At 38.0% G+C, this 17559-nt stretch overlaps 1 protein-coding gene across 9 annotated transcripts in view; it reads left to right on the top strand.

Moving 5' to 3' along the window:
- The first annotated feature begins 1468 nt into the window (after nucleotides 1-1468).
- EPHA6 (EPH receptor A6) overlaps nucleotides 1469-17559 on the top strand; it is a 938174-nt gene continuing 922083 nt past the window's right edge. For 6 of the 9 annotated variants that reach the window (XM_070455030.1, XM_070455027.1, XM_070455034.1 and 3 more), the window contains exon 1: nucleotides 1469-1927. In XM_070455030.1, the coding sequence (XP_070311131.1) occupies nucleotides 1558-1927 (370 nt within the window). In that variant the 5' untranslated portion in view covers nucleotides 1469-1557. The remainder of the gene's footprint in view (nucleotides 1928-17559) is intronic. The other 3 variants (XM_070455031.1, XM_070455032.1, XM_070455033.1) reach the window with 2 other exon arrangements.

Genomic DNA, 17559 nt, shown 5'->3' with positions numbered 1-17559 from the left:
TTTAGAGGTGGGATTTTCGACCTCACTCGACTGTAAAACCCTAAGTCCGTTTCATTAAAATGATTATAATAACAGCGAATAAACTATTACGGAACCCCCACACTAGTGGCACAGATTCCTTGGCGCGCCCTTCCTAAACGTGTTAAGTGTAGCCTGGGCGCATTCCTCCTCCTTCCTGAGGTTCCTAGCGTGGCCAGCCTCTTCCACCTGCGAGGAGCGGAGGCATTTTTTGCTGTCTACTAACCCCCTCTAGCGCCCGGCTCGCAGCAGCCGAGCGGCGGCAGCCAGACGGGCCAGCGCCGGGCTCGGCGGAGCTGGGCGGCGCTGGCGGCTCGGCCCCTACCCTCCACGTCCGCCTCGGCCGTGAGGCGAGGGCGTCAGGACGAGGCGCCCCGAGACCCTCCTTGTTAGCACCTGCGTTGCCCCCTTCCCGAACTCCCCACACGGGGGGCCAGGGCCGGGCGGTCCCACCCGGCAGCCGGCGCCGTGGAGCGCTGGGAGGGAGCGGGTGCCGCGAGGGGGCGGCTTCAGCGGGGATAGCGGTCCGCTCGCAGGCAGTCGGCGCGGCTGTGGAGGCGGCCACGCACAGCTCAGCCCGGAGGCTTCTCCGAGTGCGCGGTCCGACGCCGTCACGCTGCAGGCGTCCCGGGCCCCCCGAAACCCCGGCGCCTGCGGCTGCGACCATGCTCGTGACCTCCGCTGTGAAGTCGCGGCCGCACGGTGACGACGAGACCTCAGTCAGACCCCGCGCCAGGCCCCCGCCCGCCTCCAGCCTGAGGTGACTCTCTGCAGCGCGCTGCCTGCCTTTGCTCTCCTAGGACTAGCTGCGGAGGCGGCCGCCAAGCCCAGGCTCTCGCCCTACCGGGCAAGTTTGGGCGACCCAGGCTGAGGAGCGGTCAGGCTGGTCCGCCGCCGCCGCCAAGCTCAAGCCGGACGCGGAGCGCTCGGCCACAGCACTCGCCCCCTCCGGCGGCGGAAATGTGAAGTCGGGGGTAGCCCTGCGGGGTGCAGAGTAGCTCTAAAACGCTGGACGCTGCTGCCGCGAGATGGGAAGGAAAGTGCTTGGGAGACTAAGTGCGGCCTCAGACAGGCCGGGGAAAAGGCTGCCGAGGCCGAAGCGCGGCGCAGATGCGGCCGAGTTGGAGGGGTTCCCTCGGCGGGCCGCGGCCGTCGCCACCTAGGCGACGGGCTGAGGGCGCAGCTCGGTAGCTCGCTCGGACCGCTCGCGGCCCCGCGGAGCCTCCTCAGGCGCTCGGCTCTCGCCGCACTGGCCGGAGGAAAGTTCCCGCGGCCCCCGCCCGCTCAGAGCTGCGGCGCCCGTCCTGCTTTTGGCTCCGCAAGTGCCCACTCTGAGTTCGGCACTCTGAGAGACGCGCAGACCGGCAGAGCTGCCCGAGCCGCCGCCGCACCTGGCCGTCCCTCCCCCGTTGCCGCCGTGAGGCGCCCTCCCCCGCCCCTGCGCTCCCCTCCCCCAAACCACAGCCCGAGCTCGCTCCTGCGCGCGCGCTCTCCCAGGCCCAAGTGAATAGTCCTCGCGCGAGCGGGACACGGCGGTGGATGCAATTCCGCTCGCCTACAGCCGCCAGGAGCTCCCTGGCGCCGCCGGCAGCGTCCTCCTCCGGAGCAGCTGCGCCTGCACCTGGGCAGCCTGGACCTTCGTGCCCTGCCCCCGGGGCCTCGCGCGGGGGTCGCCCCGGGACACCCCCTGTGGGCCGGGTGGAGGAGGAAGAGGAGGAGGAAGAAGACGTGGACTCGGACCGGCCGCTGAACACCTGGCTGAGCCACTTCACTTTAAGGGGGAGGAGAAGAGAGCCGGGGAGAACCATGGCGGGCAGCGAAGTCCGGGAATTTCTTTTGCAATTTGGTTTCTTCTTGCCTCTGCTGACAGCTTGGCCAGGCGACTGCAGTCACGTCTCCAACAACCAAGGTAAAGGGGCCGGTGGAGAAGCAAGATGGGGCGGGAGGAGGCGGGTGCTCTGAGGACCGGTGCGTTGGTCGCCTCTTGGCAGGTAACTTCGTCTCGGGGTGGGCTTCTCCCGGCTCTCCACACGAGGGGGTCGAGGATGTCTCCTCACCAGAGCGCCTGTCCACAGCGCCCGGGGCCGGAGACCTCACGAGGAGCGGTCTGTTCTGCTTCCAGAATGTCTTTAAATGGATGCGTGAGCATCAGCAGCAGTTGGGTCCCACCACTGGCAGCCGCGGGACCGCTCCCCGCCGCGCGGTCTCCACGGGAGGTCAGGCTCTGTGGTGAGGCTTAATGGAGACTTCTGGCTCTTTGCGGTCGCTCACGGCGCGGTACCGTGGAGGTTCTCCCTCACGCCTGCAAGAAAGCAGATCGTTCTCGCTGTAGCCCCTGGCCAAATAACCAGCCTTGAGCCTTCTATAAACCAAACCCTCGCCCAGCTGCAAGCCCTTTACCCCATCCCGACCGAATTTAGAAATTACTCCGGATTATTTCCAGCCCAGATGCCCGAAGGGGCCGGGGCGGGGGAAGGGGGGTTTGCGGGTATTAGGTGTAAAATAAGAAGTCGTGAATATTCTGTGCCTAAAGTCAGGTAAAGTGGTAAAGTGAAGATGAATAGCCTGTGAAAAGTGAAAGTGAGGTTTACCGAATGGAAAGCACTGAGAATCTTTGAACTTTTTTTTTTCCGCTTTCTAGCCAACAATCTTTATGAGACACACTCATTGGATTTCTGCTGTAAATATTTAAAGATCTATATAAAAGAAATCACCTCCATAGTCTCAATCCTCCTAGACTGAGAGGGGAACAGCCATAAAAGTTTTCCAGCATGTACCTGGCTGGATGCTCTCCCTGGCACTGTGATGACCGCCGGTGTCACCTGTTACGTCACACTTTTAAAACACCTCAAATATAAAGCTTCAATTAGAGTTACCATTCAACATACAAGGTCTCGAAATAATTTGCAGGTATATAAATAGAGGTCAGATGGCATGAAAATGTGCGCTTCCTTTGCGAGGGTGAGAAGGTTAAGGGTGAAGGAAATTAGAACACAGCCTTCTTTTTTGTCATAAACATATACAACCAGTTTGTTAGAAATAGAATCATTTAGAATGAATATTCAGTTCTCATTTATGTAACTGATACTTTTGACATGCTTTTCTAATTCTTTGCCTTTTTTTTTTTTACCTCCAGATTGCAATCACAAATGCATATGTCAGCTTGAAAACCATACACAACCATCTTGCCTTTGAAAATGTATTCTATGAGTATCACCTATAGTGCCACGCTCTCCTATGGAGGTGTATACCTTCACACACATCCCTTATTTGGTTTCAAGGACTGTTGGCATTAAATATCAAAGGGGTAGTTAATTTACCTCTGAAAATTGAACATTGTTTAAAATAACGCGTAATTACTTGACCTTTTTATTGAAAGGAAAAACGATTTTTAGTAATTGGAAAATCAGACATTTATATTATACTAAATGTGCCTAGGGCTTCTAAAGATGTGTACACTTAAAGTCAAGTTTGCTAGGAATATTTTAACAGTTATATCCTTTCAATCATGTCCCTAAATCAAAATTTATATTTTCAAAGTTCCAGTAACCATCCTAGGCCCTGAGGATACTACCAAAAATAAAACACATGTTAGACTCTTCAAATGAGTAAAGAGCCATTCTACCAAAGTGTCTCAAGTATTAAAGTATGACCTTTCAGATATTCATATTAAATTTAAGGGATAGGGAAGTTGTTTGTCAACTCTTGCAGTAATTTTTATTTATCTGTTTTAATAGCTTTCTCATACTTTTACAAGACGTTTTACCTAAAAGATTTACCAATTATATCTAACTTATATGTATTTTGTAAATTAGCTTAACTTAGTGAATATTACTCAACTTACCTAACAAGTAAGATCATTAAAGATAGTCTCCAAAAACTCTTAATTTGCATTTGTACTAATAGTCTAAAAACACAAGCTATGTGTTACACTTGAATAATATCATACCTAAAGGGTAAGTTGGGTAAAATTTAGAGTTTTTCAGCAGAATATTATGGAGAAAACATGCTCAGATTTTTTTCGTCAGATACAAATAATTGCTTTTAAAATGCTTTTTATGGCTTAAAGTTACAGTGGTTCAAAATTATGCCTTATAATATCTTGAGATAATTTTTGAATGCTGAAATAATCATGCTAATAGTTGATAAATGTGGAACTTCAAAATGTTGTTTTATGAACAAAAAGATATTTTCTTATTTGTAGTTTCGAAAATAGATGACATGAATCAACATATCTTGCCAATTTGTAAACATTGAAAATATGAGGTATTGTAGAATTACTGAAGTACATGTACAATATAGAAATATGAATGCAAAATGCAAATCTTTGTACATAATAAGCATTGATAATAGGCTTAATATTTAATTTTAAGCATATGTATTCATTTTTCTAGTAACTTTTTGTCCTAAGAGCTAATGGAATTCTTGTTTTATTTTTTAAAATTGTTACAGAGAGTAAATTTTCATTTTAATATAATTTGTCTTCTCATTAAGAGTAATCACAAAGTAAACTTTAATGTGATGTATTTTTACCAAATTATATAAAATATTTCATGGTTGAATGAAGGCGTCATCCTCTTCCTCATTCCTCGTTTTGCATACATAGAATAAAAGGATCAAAAAAGTGAACTATTTCATTTTTTACAATGTGCTAAGAGTAACTTGAAAATAGGAAGCATCTCTTCTCTTGTTTCTTAACTGGCTGTGAATCTCTGCGCCATAAATACAAAATAAATCAGTTTGACTCTCTTCCTATTACTGAAACCTCCTTGAATTGATCAAAAAGTAAAGCTGCTTCCTAGATCACTTCATCTGATTAAGTAAATGAAAACAAGATTTGTACTTAAATTTCCCTTATTCCATTAATTTTCCCTCTGTTTAAAACCTCAGTATTTATTTCGTGTTGGCAACTTTAAAAGTAACAGTTTTTACTCTCTTAAGAGTTGAAAACTTTTATTTTTGTACTAAAAGGATAGTTAGGAGAATATAAAATACAATCTTGTTTTTTATGTCAGTAACCATGTATATCAATCTCAGTGGTTAATAGCCACCAGGGATCTGTTAATTCACAGATTACTCTGCTTTAGTCTAAAAAGAGTTGATGCATCTCTCAGGGTGTGACTCATGTTTCCAAAAATAATCAATACTCGAATAATTCATTAAATCAAAATATGCTTTGAATATGAGAGTCTGGTGAGTTCGTTTTACTACCAAGATTGTGTGAACTGATCTTTCTCCTCCACTCAGGGATTTCAGTGAAAAATGAAATATACAAGGAAAACAATAGTTTGAGTTATTAGTTTCATTAAATTTATTAATTTGAATGAATTAAGTCTAAAATCCACTAAGTTGTATGTAAATACAGGTGAACATAGCTGATCTGAAAAATACCTGCTTATTTAAATTCATAGCCCTAAATTAGTTGAACTGACATAAGTATTGTTCACAAACTGTAAGACCGAATGTTGTTCTTACATTTACAGAAAGGGGGGAATTGAAATATTTTAAGAAAGTTGAAGAGTGAACTTTACTGAAAATATTGAAAATTGGGTTCAATAAGGAAAACTGAGTGATTTATAAAGAATATTTCTAAAAGACCTTTCCTTATATAAAATTTGATGGATAAACTATGATTGTAAAAGTGCAAGAGGTTGAAATCACACGCTTTTCTTGTTTTCCATAAGTATGAAACAACCTAGAATGTATTATTTATACATTAACAAACTTAAGTGAGCCATTGTAGTATTAGCCATTATGATTAGTATTTAAAATAGAATATAGAATGTCATTGATATGCACTAGTCATCTCAATCTTTTTGTTCTGAGTTTGGGATAAGACTGTACCTAAAATTATTTTTTACACAAAAATTACACAACATTCTTTAAGGGTCTTGTCTTCAAACTAGAAATAACATGAATAATGCAATTTTAATATAGATTTTCTCAAGGGGCAAATATATATATATATATGTTTTTAAATTGATGATTAAATAATATCTTTTTACATTTTCAAAATACTTTCAAACTTTTCTATATGGAATTTGTATTATTCTTACGTTACAAAATTAAATATTAATAAAAATCCGAGTTGAAAATTTCTTCTTCAGTAATCATTGCTAGTATAAATAAGTAGCAAAAGGCATCAGTGATTTCTTGTATTTTCTTCTACTAATTATTTTCCCCTGTGCCAGACACCAGATCTCAATCACTCTCTCTTTCTTCTTTCACACACAGGAGTACTTCTGACTATATATTTCTTTTGTCCTAAATGGTGAGAGAATAGACGTTATCTCACACTGTCCATCAGTCAACCAAATCCCTAAAGTTATAGAAGTTTCTTGTGTTCTTGACTCACCATTTCTTGGGACTATACATACAGTGGAGATCAGTACAGGTAGTTAAGTAATAAACATGGATTAACTTTGTTCCGTGTGCTTTGTTAATCATGTAATCAAACTAATACAGAAGGATTAAATTGTTTATACATACACAGTGTTAACTTTTAAATAAAAATTGTATATATATATATGTTTATATATACACATTGAAGTCGTGAAACATGAATTGATATACTGTGTCTGTAGTGTTCTAATAAACTTGCAGTTTCTTTAGGACTGGCATTAGATCTTTAAAAAGCAGATATTATATTACCTCTACTTTTGCCTTATTTTTATTGAGTATTCTGTTTTTGAATGTAATATTTATATGATGAAGAGAAAAAACAGTAAGCAAGCCAGACTTCATAAATGCCCTCATGGAATTTATTTTCTAGTAAGGGAGACTGACAACAAATATGGAAGTAAATGATATATGCTATGGAGGAAACAATAAAGGCCCTGAGCAAATAAGAGGAGGGACCCGCTATTTTAAATGTGATGGTTAGAGAGGCCTATCTGGGAAGTGACACTTAAATGACATTCTCAAGGATGAGAAACAGCTGGATGCACAGAACAGGGGGAAGTGCATTCTAGGTAAAGGGAGCTACCTGCTCCGTGACCTTGAGGGAAATGAGCTTGTCCGCTTGGAAGAGTAAGTCCAGGTTGGAACCGGAGCTCACGGAGCAAGGAGGAGAGTAGCCTAGAGTGAGGTTTGAAAGAGTGAGAAGCCAGATCCACAGAGAAGACAAGCCATGGAAAGAATTAGGTTTTAATATTTTCCTCGGTAAAATGGGACGCTAATGAGATCTCAACCGTTTTTCATTTTTAGAGTACTATGGCTAGGAAGGGATGATTGGAACATGAAGAGAATAGTGTTAAGAGTCTATTGCAGTTTTTAGGGACATCGGGAAGGGTATGGTGGCCTGGTTAGCATGGTGATACTGAGATGGGGATAAGAAGATGGATTTGAGATACCGTTTGGAAGTAGGATTATGGGATCATCTTATAATTACAGGAAAATGTAGATATTCAGTATTTTATCACTTTTTCTGAAGGGCCTGAAAACATTTTTCATTACTCCCCATACAAATGATCTTGCTTGTAATAGTTGATTATTGACAGCAGATAGGAAGGATGGGGTGAGAAGCCCATTCTCTACTTTATTCTGCTCGAACTATGATTTAAAGCATAATATTAATAGTATAGTTTCATTATTTCAAACCATTGTGCATAGCACTGTACACTCATTGGATCAACAGATGAAATTTGTTAATGCATTTTTGACATGATAACTTTACATATGTAGTTGCTTTTTGTCAGAGTGGATAATGGCACAGATGGGTGGAGATATCTTAACAAAGCAGTATGGTGATCCAACAGAATCTATTAAAATACAGAGCAATATTGCAGAGTTTGGTTTATGCACCAGTTTTATTCATCTTTGTTATGATCAGACTACTGTTACTGAAAAGAAAAATAGAAGTGATACTAGATATAAAATAGACATGTTTTCACATATTTTCTATTAGTCTTCTTTTCTGCATGTTGTTAAAATGAAGAGAAACAAATACATATTCAGGAAGCTTGTAAAAGACCCAGGAAAATTAGATCTTAAGATGAGGGAAGAAAGTATTAGGCTCTTCACTCAACAACAGTAAATTGCATGTAACTTAAATGTTTCCCTGACCAGTTATTGTTCATCACTGTGAGTTGCCTACTACTACTACTAATATATGATAGCAATTGTTAAATATATAAAAGCATAAAAATCTTAATTTAACAGTCCTAAATGCCTTGTATATATTTGGAAAATCAATACTCTGGAGATGTTTCACTTAGACATTTGTAAATATTCTTAAATGTACATATTCAAACATAGTAAATCTTACACTTTAGTGTTTAGAATGTTGTGGAGAATATTTTACAGTGATTTCCTTTCAGTAAACATTATGAATTCTTATGATATATACAGTTTTGATTTTCAATGATAAACATTCTAGAGCTGAGTGATAATGTTTGTACTTTAAAAAGGTATGTAAATCCATGGCTGATTCATGTCAATGTATGGCAAAAACCACTACAATATTGTCAAGTAATTAGCCTCCAACTAATAAAAATAAATGGGAAAAAAAAAAAAAAGGTGTTTATCAGAGCCTACTATTTGGGCTTCCCAGGTGGCACTAGTGGTGAAGAACGCCCCTGCCAATGCAGGAGACTTAACAGACAGATCTTGGATCCATGGATCAGGAAGATCCCCTGGAGGAGGAAATGGCAACCCACTCCAGTATTCTTGCCTGGAGAATCCTATGGACAGAGGAGCCTGACGGCTACAGTCCATGGGGTCGCAGAGTCAGACGTGACTATAGAGACTTGGCATATACATACACACTGATAGGTAGGGTACTTACTATATGTAAGAATTCAAGGAGTTTTCCTTTAAGAATACATTAATATACTTCAGTGAAGAGTTTCCAGTCTCTTTCCAAGCCTAGTAGGAAAATTTTCTGTTTTCTTAAAATTAGATCCAAAATTAATTTTTTTATAATTAGAAAAACTTTTAAAGTACATTTGTCATATGACAACATGTAAGAGTACTGATGCTCAGCTCTAATATTTATGTATTGATTATTTGCAAGTAATATCTTATTTCATTAAAGTTTATCTCAAAGTTAAGAAAATAAGACACTCAGCATCCACATAAAGTATCTCCCTGTGTCAGGCATTATGCTAGATTCTAAGATAGAATTCTACAACAGATTCTAAGCTAGGTTCTACAACAGTGATTATCATATAGTCTCTCTTCTTTAGAAAATTAGCCTTCTCTTTTGATGTGATATAGCCTTCAGTAATTGATAATTAATCCTTAATTACTTGATGATTTTTATAAAATGAATTTTACAGTAAATGATATCATGAGGGAAAGAAGGAAGGGTGTGATGTAATATTATTAACACTTCTATGTGTTTTTGTTTGTAAAATTGCTTCATAGGGATCTTCTAATATTAGTTTATGGGTGGGCATATATCTTATTTAATTGCATGAAAATTAAACATAAATATGCATTGAATAAACACAACCATGCATAGACAATATAAATATTTCAAATCTCTAGTGACTTTCCATGAACTGACAGATTGAGGCAGATTTTGTTTAAATGATATTAGACTAGCTTTTTCTGGTGTGTTTATTTAAGGTAGATTTATTATTAAAAACTGTGATTCATGGTGAAGAAGTTAGTTTCCAGTTTCAGATAGCAGCAAACATACATCTTAATTGAGTTTTGGAGCAAGAACTGGGATGAGAGCATGTATTTTCAGCCCATGTCCTGAAAAATACATTCAGCTACTTTCCCAGGATACTGCTGTGTCCTCTAGCTATTGGCCTGTCTGATGATCTGAACTGGCTGGATATAAATGAAAAATCACCACTCTTCCTCCTATTTCATTTTATAACTTCAGTTGTACTGTTATACTTACTTTCTGATCATAGAAGTTATAACATCTCTTTAGAAACTGAATGTTCAAGAGTTAGGATTAGTTATGTATTATTTTATTCTTGTAATATTTGGTATCTGGATATATGGATATTTATATACATAGCTTATTTACTAATGTTAACTTACTAATAACATGACAGAATGATTATGTATTATTTTAGGTTGATTGCTGTAATACTCATATTTGTGGTATATGAGCATTGCAAAGAGAAACACTTTTTATTAAAATTTAGTTTTAATTGGAGGATAATTGCTTTACAATGTTGTATTAGTTTCTTCCATATAACATAAATAGTCATAAGCATATATATGTCCCCTCCCTCTTTAACTTCCCTTCACCCCTCATTCCACCCCTCTAGTTGTCACAGAGCACCAGGGTGAGCTCCCTGGGCAAACACATTCTTGAAATAGTATGTAGAGTATAATATCTAGAATAAGTAAAAGCACTTACATATAATTAAAAAAAATCAATATATGAAAATTTTCCTACTTATGATTATAATTAGATGTATTTTAAGCAAGTTAGTAAAGCAGGACATATTTTACATATTAGGAAATAAAAATATTATATTAATGTGTATTCCAAATAAGAATTATCTAGAATTAATTGAAATGATTGCCTCCAAATATGAGTTGAAGTATATCTCAGTATCACCTTAATTTTTACTTTAAAAAGCACAACATGTGTTCCATATGTTGCTGACACGTTAATATTGTAAAAATAATTAAAATTGAATGTTTAATTAGAAAAACTATGTAGTGGCCAATAAATGTTATGATAAAAATAGAAATCTCCAGCAACTGAAGTTTATTATATAGTACAGTGCTAAATAGCTTTAAACATTCAAAATGAAAGAAAAATAGGGATAGAAAAAAATGAATTATGGTACTATTTTTAAAATGAACCTAATTGGTTAAGGAGTTTCTCTTGTTACATATATCTGACTATACCCTGGGTTAGACCCTTAATCTCTGCAAGCGCAGAAGTGTCCTGATGTTAGACAATGTTAGCTAAAACTCTTTTTAAAAAAATCCTGAAAATTTCCTTTCACTCTCCTTCTAGATTTAAAATATACTTAGACAACATTTAAATTGTGAATGCAAGTGAAAATAATTAGTAGTTGTCATTATGTGTGACGGGAAAGAACTCAGCAAACTAATAGCATTGTACAAAATCATAAGACTTTAGTCAATTTCTAAAAGTGAATAAAATCTATGCATTAGTCCACTTGTTAAAAGTTATAACTCCTGAACAACAACAATAACAAAACCCCAAGACTGTAATAGCCAGAGCAATTTTATAACAGTACAGCATTTAATGAGGAAAGTGCACTGTTACCTTGACTGTTTTATATTCTCTATTTAATGAGGGAGCATTCAGAAAGAGATCCTAATTTTTATCTGAAAAAGAACAATTTCAGGAGTGTATATTGTTGGTATAGCATATTACTTAGCATGGTTTAAAAATAAATGAAAAATAACATGTTCCAACTTTATTGTTATTTTTATGATGTACATAAGAGGAAAAATCGTACCTATATTATAATAACTTACTGTCTTAAAATGCTATAGTAAAATAACTTTATTTTATAGAGAACTATAGTTCACCCTGGTTATTAAAATAACAGGTAGTTTGTTTACTTAAAATTACATGTGTAAAAACCTTTATAATATTCACTAGTTTATGGCTAGAAATCCATGTATATGTACATGCACTAATTTTTAGGCTTTTCAAGAGCTTTATACCCTAGTAAAGAAGAATTAAAATGTAAGAATTTATTTTAAAGTTTAGTATTCTAGAGTTTTAAATACTTGTTAAAGCTAAATGAAAAATATCCCCTAAAGTTATGAAGCCCTAAAATCAGATGAAATTGTTAGCCTGTTTTTAATAAAGTTCTGAAATGCTTTTCCGTTGTAATATAGATGTAGTTATCTTTGGGTTTTTGTTTGTCCATTCTTCTTTTTATTACTTACGTACACAAACTTCAGTTCTTAATCTGTATTATTTATTTATATATATTTTCCTATAATTCTCAATTTAGTTCAAATTAAATTCACCCAACTTTTAAATGAAATATATTGAGCCTACTATGTTTTTTCACTGTGCTGGGGACAGGAAACATAAAGGTGGGTCACTTTGCCTTGAACTTCTGAGAGCAAAAGAATTAATGAGGCTATTTTTATGTTAGTGAATATTTGACAAAGTAATATGGATTTAGTTGTTCCATAGACAAGTTCACATCTATGAACTATTGTTTACAGAGATGAAAATATGAAAGTATCAGCCACAGGAGACATGAGTTCAATTCCTGGGTCGAGAAGATCCCCTGGAGGAGGGCATGAAAACCCTCTCCAGTGTTCTTGCCTGGAGAATCCTGTGGACAGGAGCTTGGTGGGCTATGGTCTATAGGTTTGCAAAGAGCCAGACACAACTGAAGTAGCTTAGCATGCATGTGTGCATACTGACTGTGACAATATATTGGCCCTGGCTTTGTGTGACTACTAGAAATGAAATAAGATCTGTCCCCTTACATTGAGGACAAACTTGTAAAGTTGACAGTAAAATACTAGGTTGATGAAAAAGTAATTGCAGTTTTGGACCATGAATTTTAAATCATTATAACCAGGTTCAACCACATCTTATTAATCAAAATAGGAACCAGTACAGTCAACACATTTTTGCCAATGAGAAATGTTTATTCTTGTAGTGTAAAAATCTGTTCTTCAGGATTCCAAGAACTCTTGGAAAGTATTTTCTGTCTCCTGCTAGTTGTGGAAGTGTTTTCTCTGCAAAAAGTTGTCGAGATATTTGAAGTGGTAGTCGGTTGGCAAAAGGTCAGGTGAATATGATGGATGAGGCAAAACTTAGTAGCCCAATTTGTTGAATTTTTGAAGTGTTGATTGTGCAGCATGCCATCAGGCATTGTTCTGGAGAAGAATTGGGCCCACTCTGTTGACTCAGTGCCAGCTGCAGGTGATACAGTTTTTGGTGCGTCTCATCAATTTGCTGAGCATACTTCTCAGTTGTAATGGTTTTACTGGGATTCAGAAAGCTGTAGTGGATCAGATCAGCAGCAGACCACCAGACAGTGACCCTGACCTTTTTTTGGTACAAGTTTGTCTTTGGGAAGTGCTTTGGAGCTTTTCTTGGTTCAACCGCTGAGCTGGTCATTGCTGGTTTTTGTCTAAATCCACATTTCGATGCAAGTCACAGTCCGATTGAGAAATGGTTCAATGTTGTTGCATAGATTAAGAGGACAACACTTCAAAATGATCATTTTTATTTTGATTTGTGATCAACTCACAAGGCACACCATTTATCAAGCTTTTTCACCTTTTCAATATGCTTCCGTTGGCAAAGGACCATAGAATGTTCAATGCTGGGTTCTTCAGCAACTTCTGTAGTCGTAAGAAGATCAGCTTTGATGATTGCACTCAGTTGGTCATTGTCAACTTCCAGTGGCCGGCCACTGCACTCCTCTTCTTCAAGGCCCCTGTCTCCTTTGCAAAACTTCTTGAACCACCACTGCACTGTACATTTGTTAGGTGTTCCTGGACCAAACATGTTGTTGATGTTGAGAGTTCTTGCTGCTGCTTTATGATCCATTTGAACTGGAAAAGAAAATCACTTGAATTTGCTTTTTATCTAACATCATTTCCTTAGTGTGAAATATAAAATTTAAAAAATATATAAATATAAATACAAAATATGCAGCAAGAAATGTCACTAACAAAACAATCAAGCAAGAAATGTGCATTAAAATGATATATAACATAACTACATTTACTTAAGAATGTATTGCAATATCAAACAGCAGATTCAACAATGCAGAACTGCATCAACCTAACACTAGCAATTTAGCAAAGATAAAGGGAAATAATTTTAAAAATTATAACAAAAAATATTGAGTTACAAATGGGAAATGAAAATGAGTCTCACATTTATTCATTTTATTATGGTTCATTATTGTAAATATATATAAGTGATAAGAGAATCTGATGGGACTGTAAATTTGTACAGCCATTATGGAAAACAGTATGGAGGTAACTTAAAAACTAAAAATAGAACTACCATATGACCCAACAGTCACACCTCTGGGCATATGCCCAGAGAAAACCATAATTCAGAAAGACACGTGTGTTCCAAAGTGAATTTCATCACCATTAAAATAGCCAGGAGGTGGAGACAACCTAAGTGTCCATCAACAAAGAAATGGATAAAGATGTGGTTGTTATTGTTAAATATTGAATATTACTCAGTTATACTCAGTATTACTTGGCCATAAAAAGGAATGAAATTGGATCATTTGTACAGATATGAATGGACCTAGAGACTACCATATAGAGTGAAATCAGAAAGAGAAAAACAAATATTATTTATTTACACATATATGAATCTAGAAAAATAAAGATGATCTTATGTGCAAACAGTAAGAGACACAGGTGTAGAGAACAGATATAAGGACACCAGTGAGGGAAAGGCTGGGCAGGTGGGATGAACTGGGAGATTGGGTTTGACATATATACACTACTAATTGTGTTGTTTAGTTGCTAAGTCATGTCTGACTTCTCTGTGACTCCATGGACTGTAGTCTGCCAGACTTCTTTGTCAATAGGATTTCCCAGCAAGAATACTGGAGTGGGTTGCCATTTCCTTCTCCAGGGGATCGTCCAGACCCAGGGAAAGAACCGATGTCTCCTGTATTGTCAGGCGGGTTCTTAACCACTGAACCACCAGGGAAGCCATGCACTATTGATAGTATGTATAAAATAGATAACTAATGAGAACCTCTGTATAGCTCAGGGAACTCTACTGCGTGCTCTGTGGTGACCTAAATGGGCAGGAAAGCCAAAAAATGGAGATATATGTATGTGTATAGCAGATTCACTTCCCTGTACAGCAGAAACAAACAAAATGTTGTGAAGCAACTATACTTTAATAAAAATTAATGTAAAATGTATATCAGTAATAAGAATTAAAATGAATGACTCCTCTGGAAACCTCAGTTTCTAAGCTACTTTGAGTTAGCTTTCTTCACTTGAAGATTTTTTCTTCCCATTTATTTTTATTAGTTGGAGGCTAATTACTTTACAATATTGTAGTGGTTTTTGCCATACATTGACATGAATCAGCCATGGATTTACATGTGTTCCCCATCCTGAACCCCCCTCCCACCTCCCTCCCCATCCTATCCCTCTGGGTCATCCCAGTGCACTTGAAGATTAAAACTTATTCTTGTGTGTAGATAAAAATAATCCAAGGGATTGATGACTTAGACTGGATGTAGAGTTTTTAAGTAAATGGGCCCACTTGATTTTTTTCATTAAAAGTTTTATCATATTCTTTAAGAACTAGCATATTTAATGATGGTGGCTGCTTTTAAAGATAAATAGCACAAAAACTATAACAACATACAATCTTGTGGTTTTGTGGATTATATGGTTTTCTCTGCTGATTATTTTATCTTCAGATAATGGTAAAATTTTAAACCCTGTATGATTTATGTTACATGCAATTTAAAGATGAAAAATATTTCTTTAGTTTTCTGTCATCTGAAGTTCTTGTTTTATTGTGATTTTCTCATCCCTACCTCTATTAAATGTTGGCTTTTAGAGGTGTTTCACAACTTGGAAATTGCTAGTATTCTTTAATGTTTATCTTGAGAAGTTAAATTACTGTTTGATTGATCTGTATTTTATATTTGATAAATGTGCCTGTAGAGGAATATTGGGATAGAAATTTCTGCCAGAACTGGGTGTTTAAACAGAGAAAAATCAATAGCAGATTATCCATGATTAGCTGTTGACATTTAAATTTGTACATTTAGAATGTCAAAAAGCACTGAAAGCTATCAATTTAGTTTCTAAATTATAATAATATTATTTTCAAATCCTAAATTTTATGATTCTCATCCTTCCTTCAACCTAGAGATATATTTAAAATAAGTTGAAATAATTGAAGATCTTTTAAAAAACTTAACTTTTAATAATTGATTAATTGAAAAACTACAGATCTGTGAAAAGCTTAATGAATTATTCATATCTTTGTGTGCATCTAGGTTTGTTGTTGCTGTGATTATTATTATAATACTTTCAGTTCAGTTCAGTCACTCAGTCGTGTCTGACTCTTTGCGACCCCATGAATCATAGCATGCCAGGCCACCCTGTCCATCACAAACTCCCGGAGTTTACTCAAACTCATGTCCATCGAATTGGTGATACCAGCCAGCCGTCTAATCCTCTGTTGTCCCCTTCTCCACCTGCCCCCAATCCCTCCCAGCATCAGGGTCTTTTCCAATGAGTCAACTCTTTGCATGAGGTGGCCAAAGTATTGGAGTGTCAGCTTCAGCGTCAGTCCTTCCAATGAACACCCAGGACTCATCTCCTTTTGGATGGACTAGTTGGATCTCCTTGCAGTCCAAGGGACTCTCAAGAGTCTTCAACACCACAGTTCAAAAGCATCAATTTTTCAGTGCTCAGCTTTCTTCACAGTCCAACTCTCACATCCATACATGATCACCTTAGTGCAGGCATTATTTCTAACTCATGAAAATAAGTGTCTTTATAAAGGTATATTATGATTGGATTAATGTATCCCCTGCTTTAATCATTATACAATACCTGGAATGTGGTGTTGTAATGCTCTATCATAAAAATTATTTTAATCTGTGCCAGAGTATATCATAAGTCTTTAAAGTATTTTCTTCCACAGAAGGTGATTTGCCTAAGCTGTGATAATCTGAGTTGTTGTCAGGCTATACTATGGTGATGATATTTTTTGAGGTTTGATATCTTAATTGTAAAAGATTATGATTTCAAATATGCACTACCACACGTAAGCCACATTTATTATGGTATAGCTGCTATTCTCTAAATGCACACTTGCTTGCTTGGAAGCTCTGCTTCTAATGTGCACCAGAGTAGGGGAAGCTTAAATAGTACCTTTAAAACTGGGGAAAAAGTCACATATTTTCTTTCTAATATACTTAACTCTGATACACTTATTGTCCAGGTCTAAGATTATCCTGTTTATTCAGTTGCTCTCAACTACTGATATAAAAATTTGGACTTAATTTTCTTATTAGGGAATATTTCATGCAAATGGACTATTTTTAATTTACCTCATTTAGTTAGTCTTAAAAAGGTATGATAATTTTATTTTATGTGTAAGTTCTTGATATACTGTTTATGTGTGTCATGTTAATTCCAAGTATTTTTCCCAAGTTACCTTTTGTTGTTGTTCAGTTGTGTCTGACTCTTTGCAGCCCCATGTCTTGCAGTACTCACTTCCCTGTCCTTCACAATCTCCCAGAGCTTGCTCAAACTCATGTCCATCGAGTCAGTGATGCCATCCAACCATCTTATCTGTAGTCCCTTTCTCCTGCCTTCAACGTTTCCCAGAATCAGGGCCTTTTCTAATGAATCAGTTCTTCACATCAGGTGGTCAAAGTATTGGAGCTTTAGCTTCAGCATTAGCCCTTCCAATGAATATTCAGAATTGATTTCCTTTAGGATTGACTGGTTTGATCTCCTTGCCGTCGAAGGGACTCTGAGGAGTCTTCTCCAACACCACAGTTCAAAAGTGTCAATTCTTCAGCACTCAGCCTTCTTTATGGTCCAGCTCTCACATCCATACATGACTACTGGAAAACCCATAGCTTTGACTAG

This window comes from Odocoileus virginianus, chromosome 25, assembly GCF_023699985.2.
Source record: "Odocoileus virginianus isolate 20LAN1187 ecotype Illinois chromosome 25, Ovbor_1.2, whole genome shotgun sequence".
In the NCBI taxonomy this organism is placed as follows: domain Eukaryota; kingdom Metazoa; phylum Chordata; class Mammalia; order Artiodactyla; family Cervidae; genus Odocoileus; species Odocoileus virginianus.
This window is presented reverse-complemented; position numbering and strand designations above follow the sequence as displayed.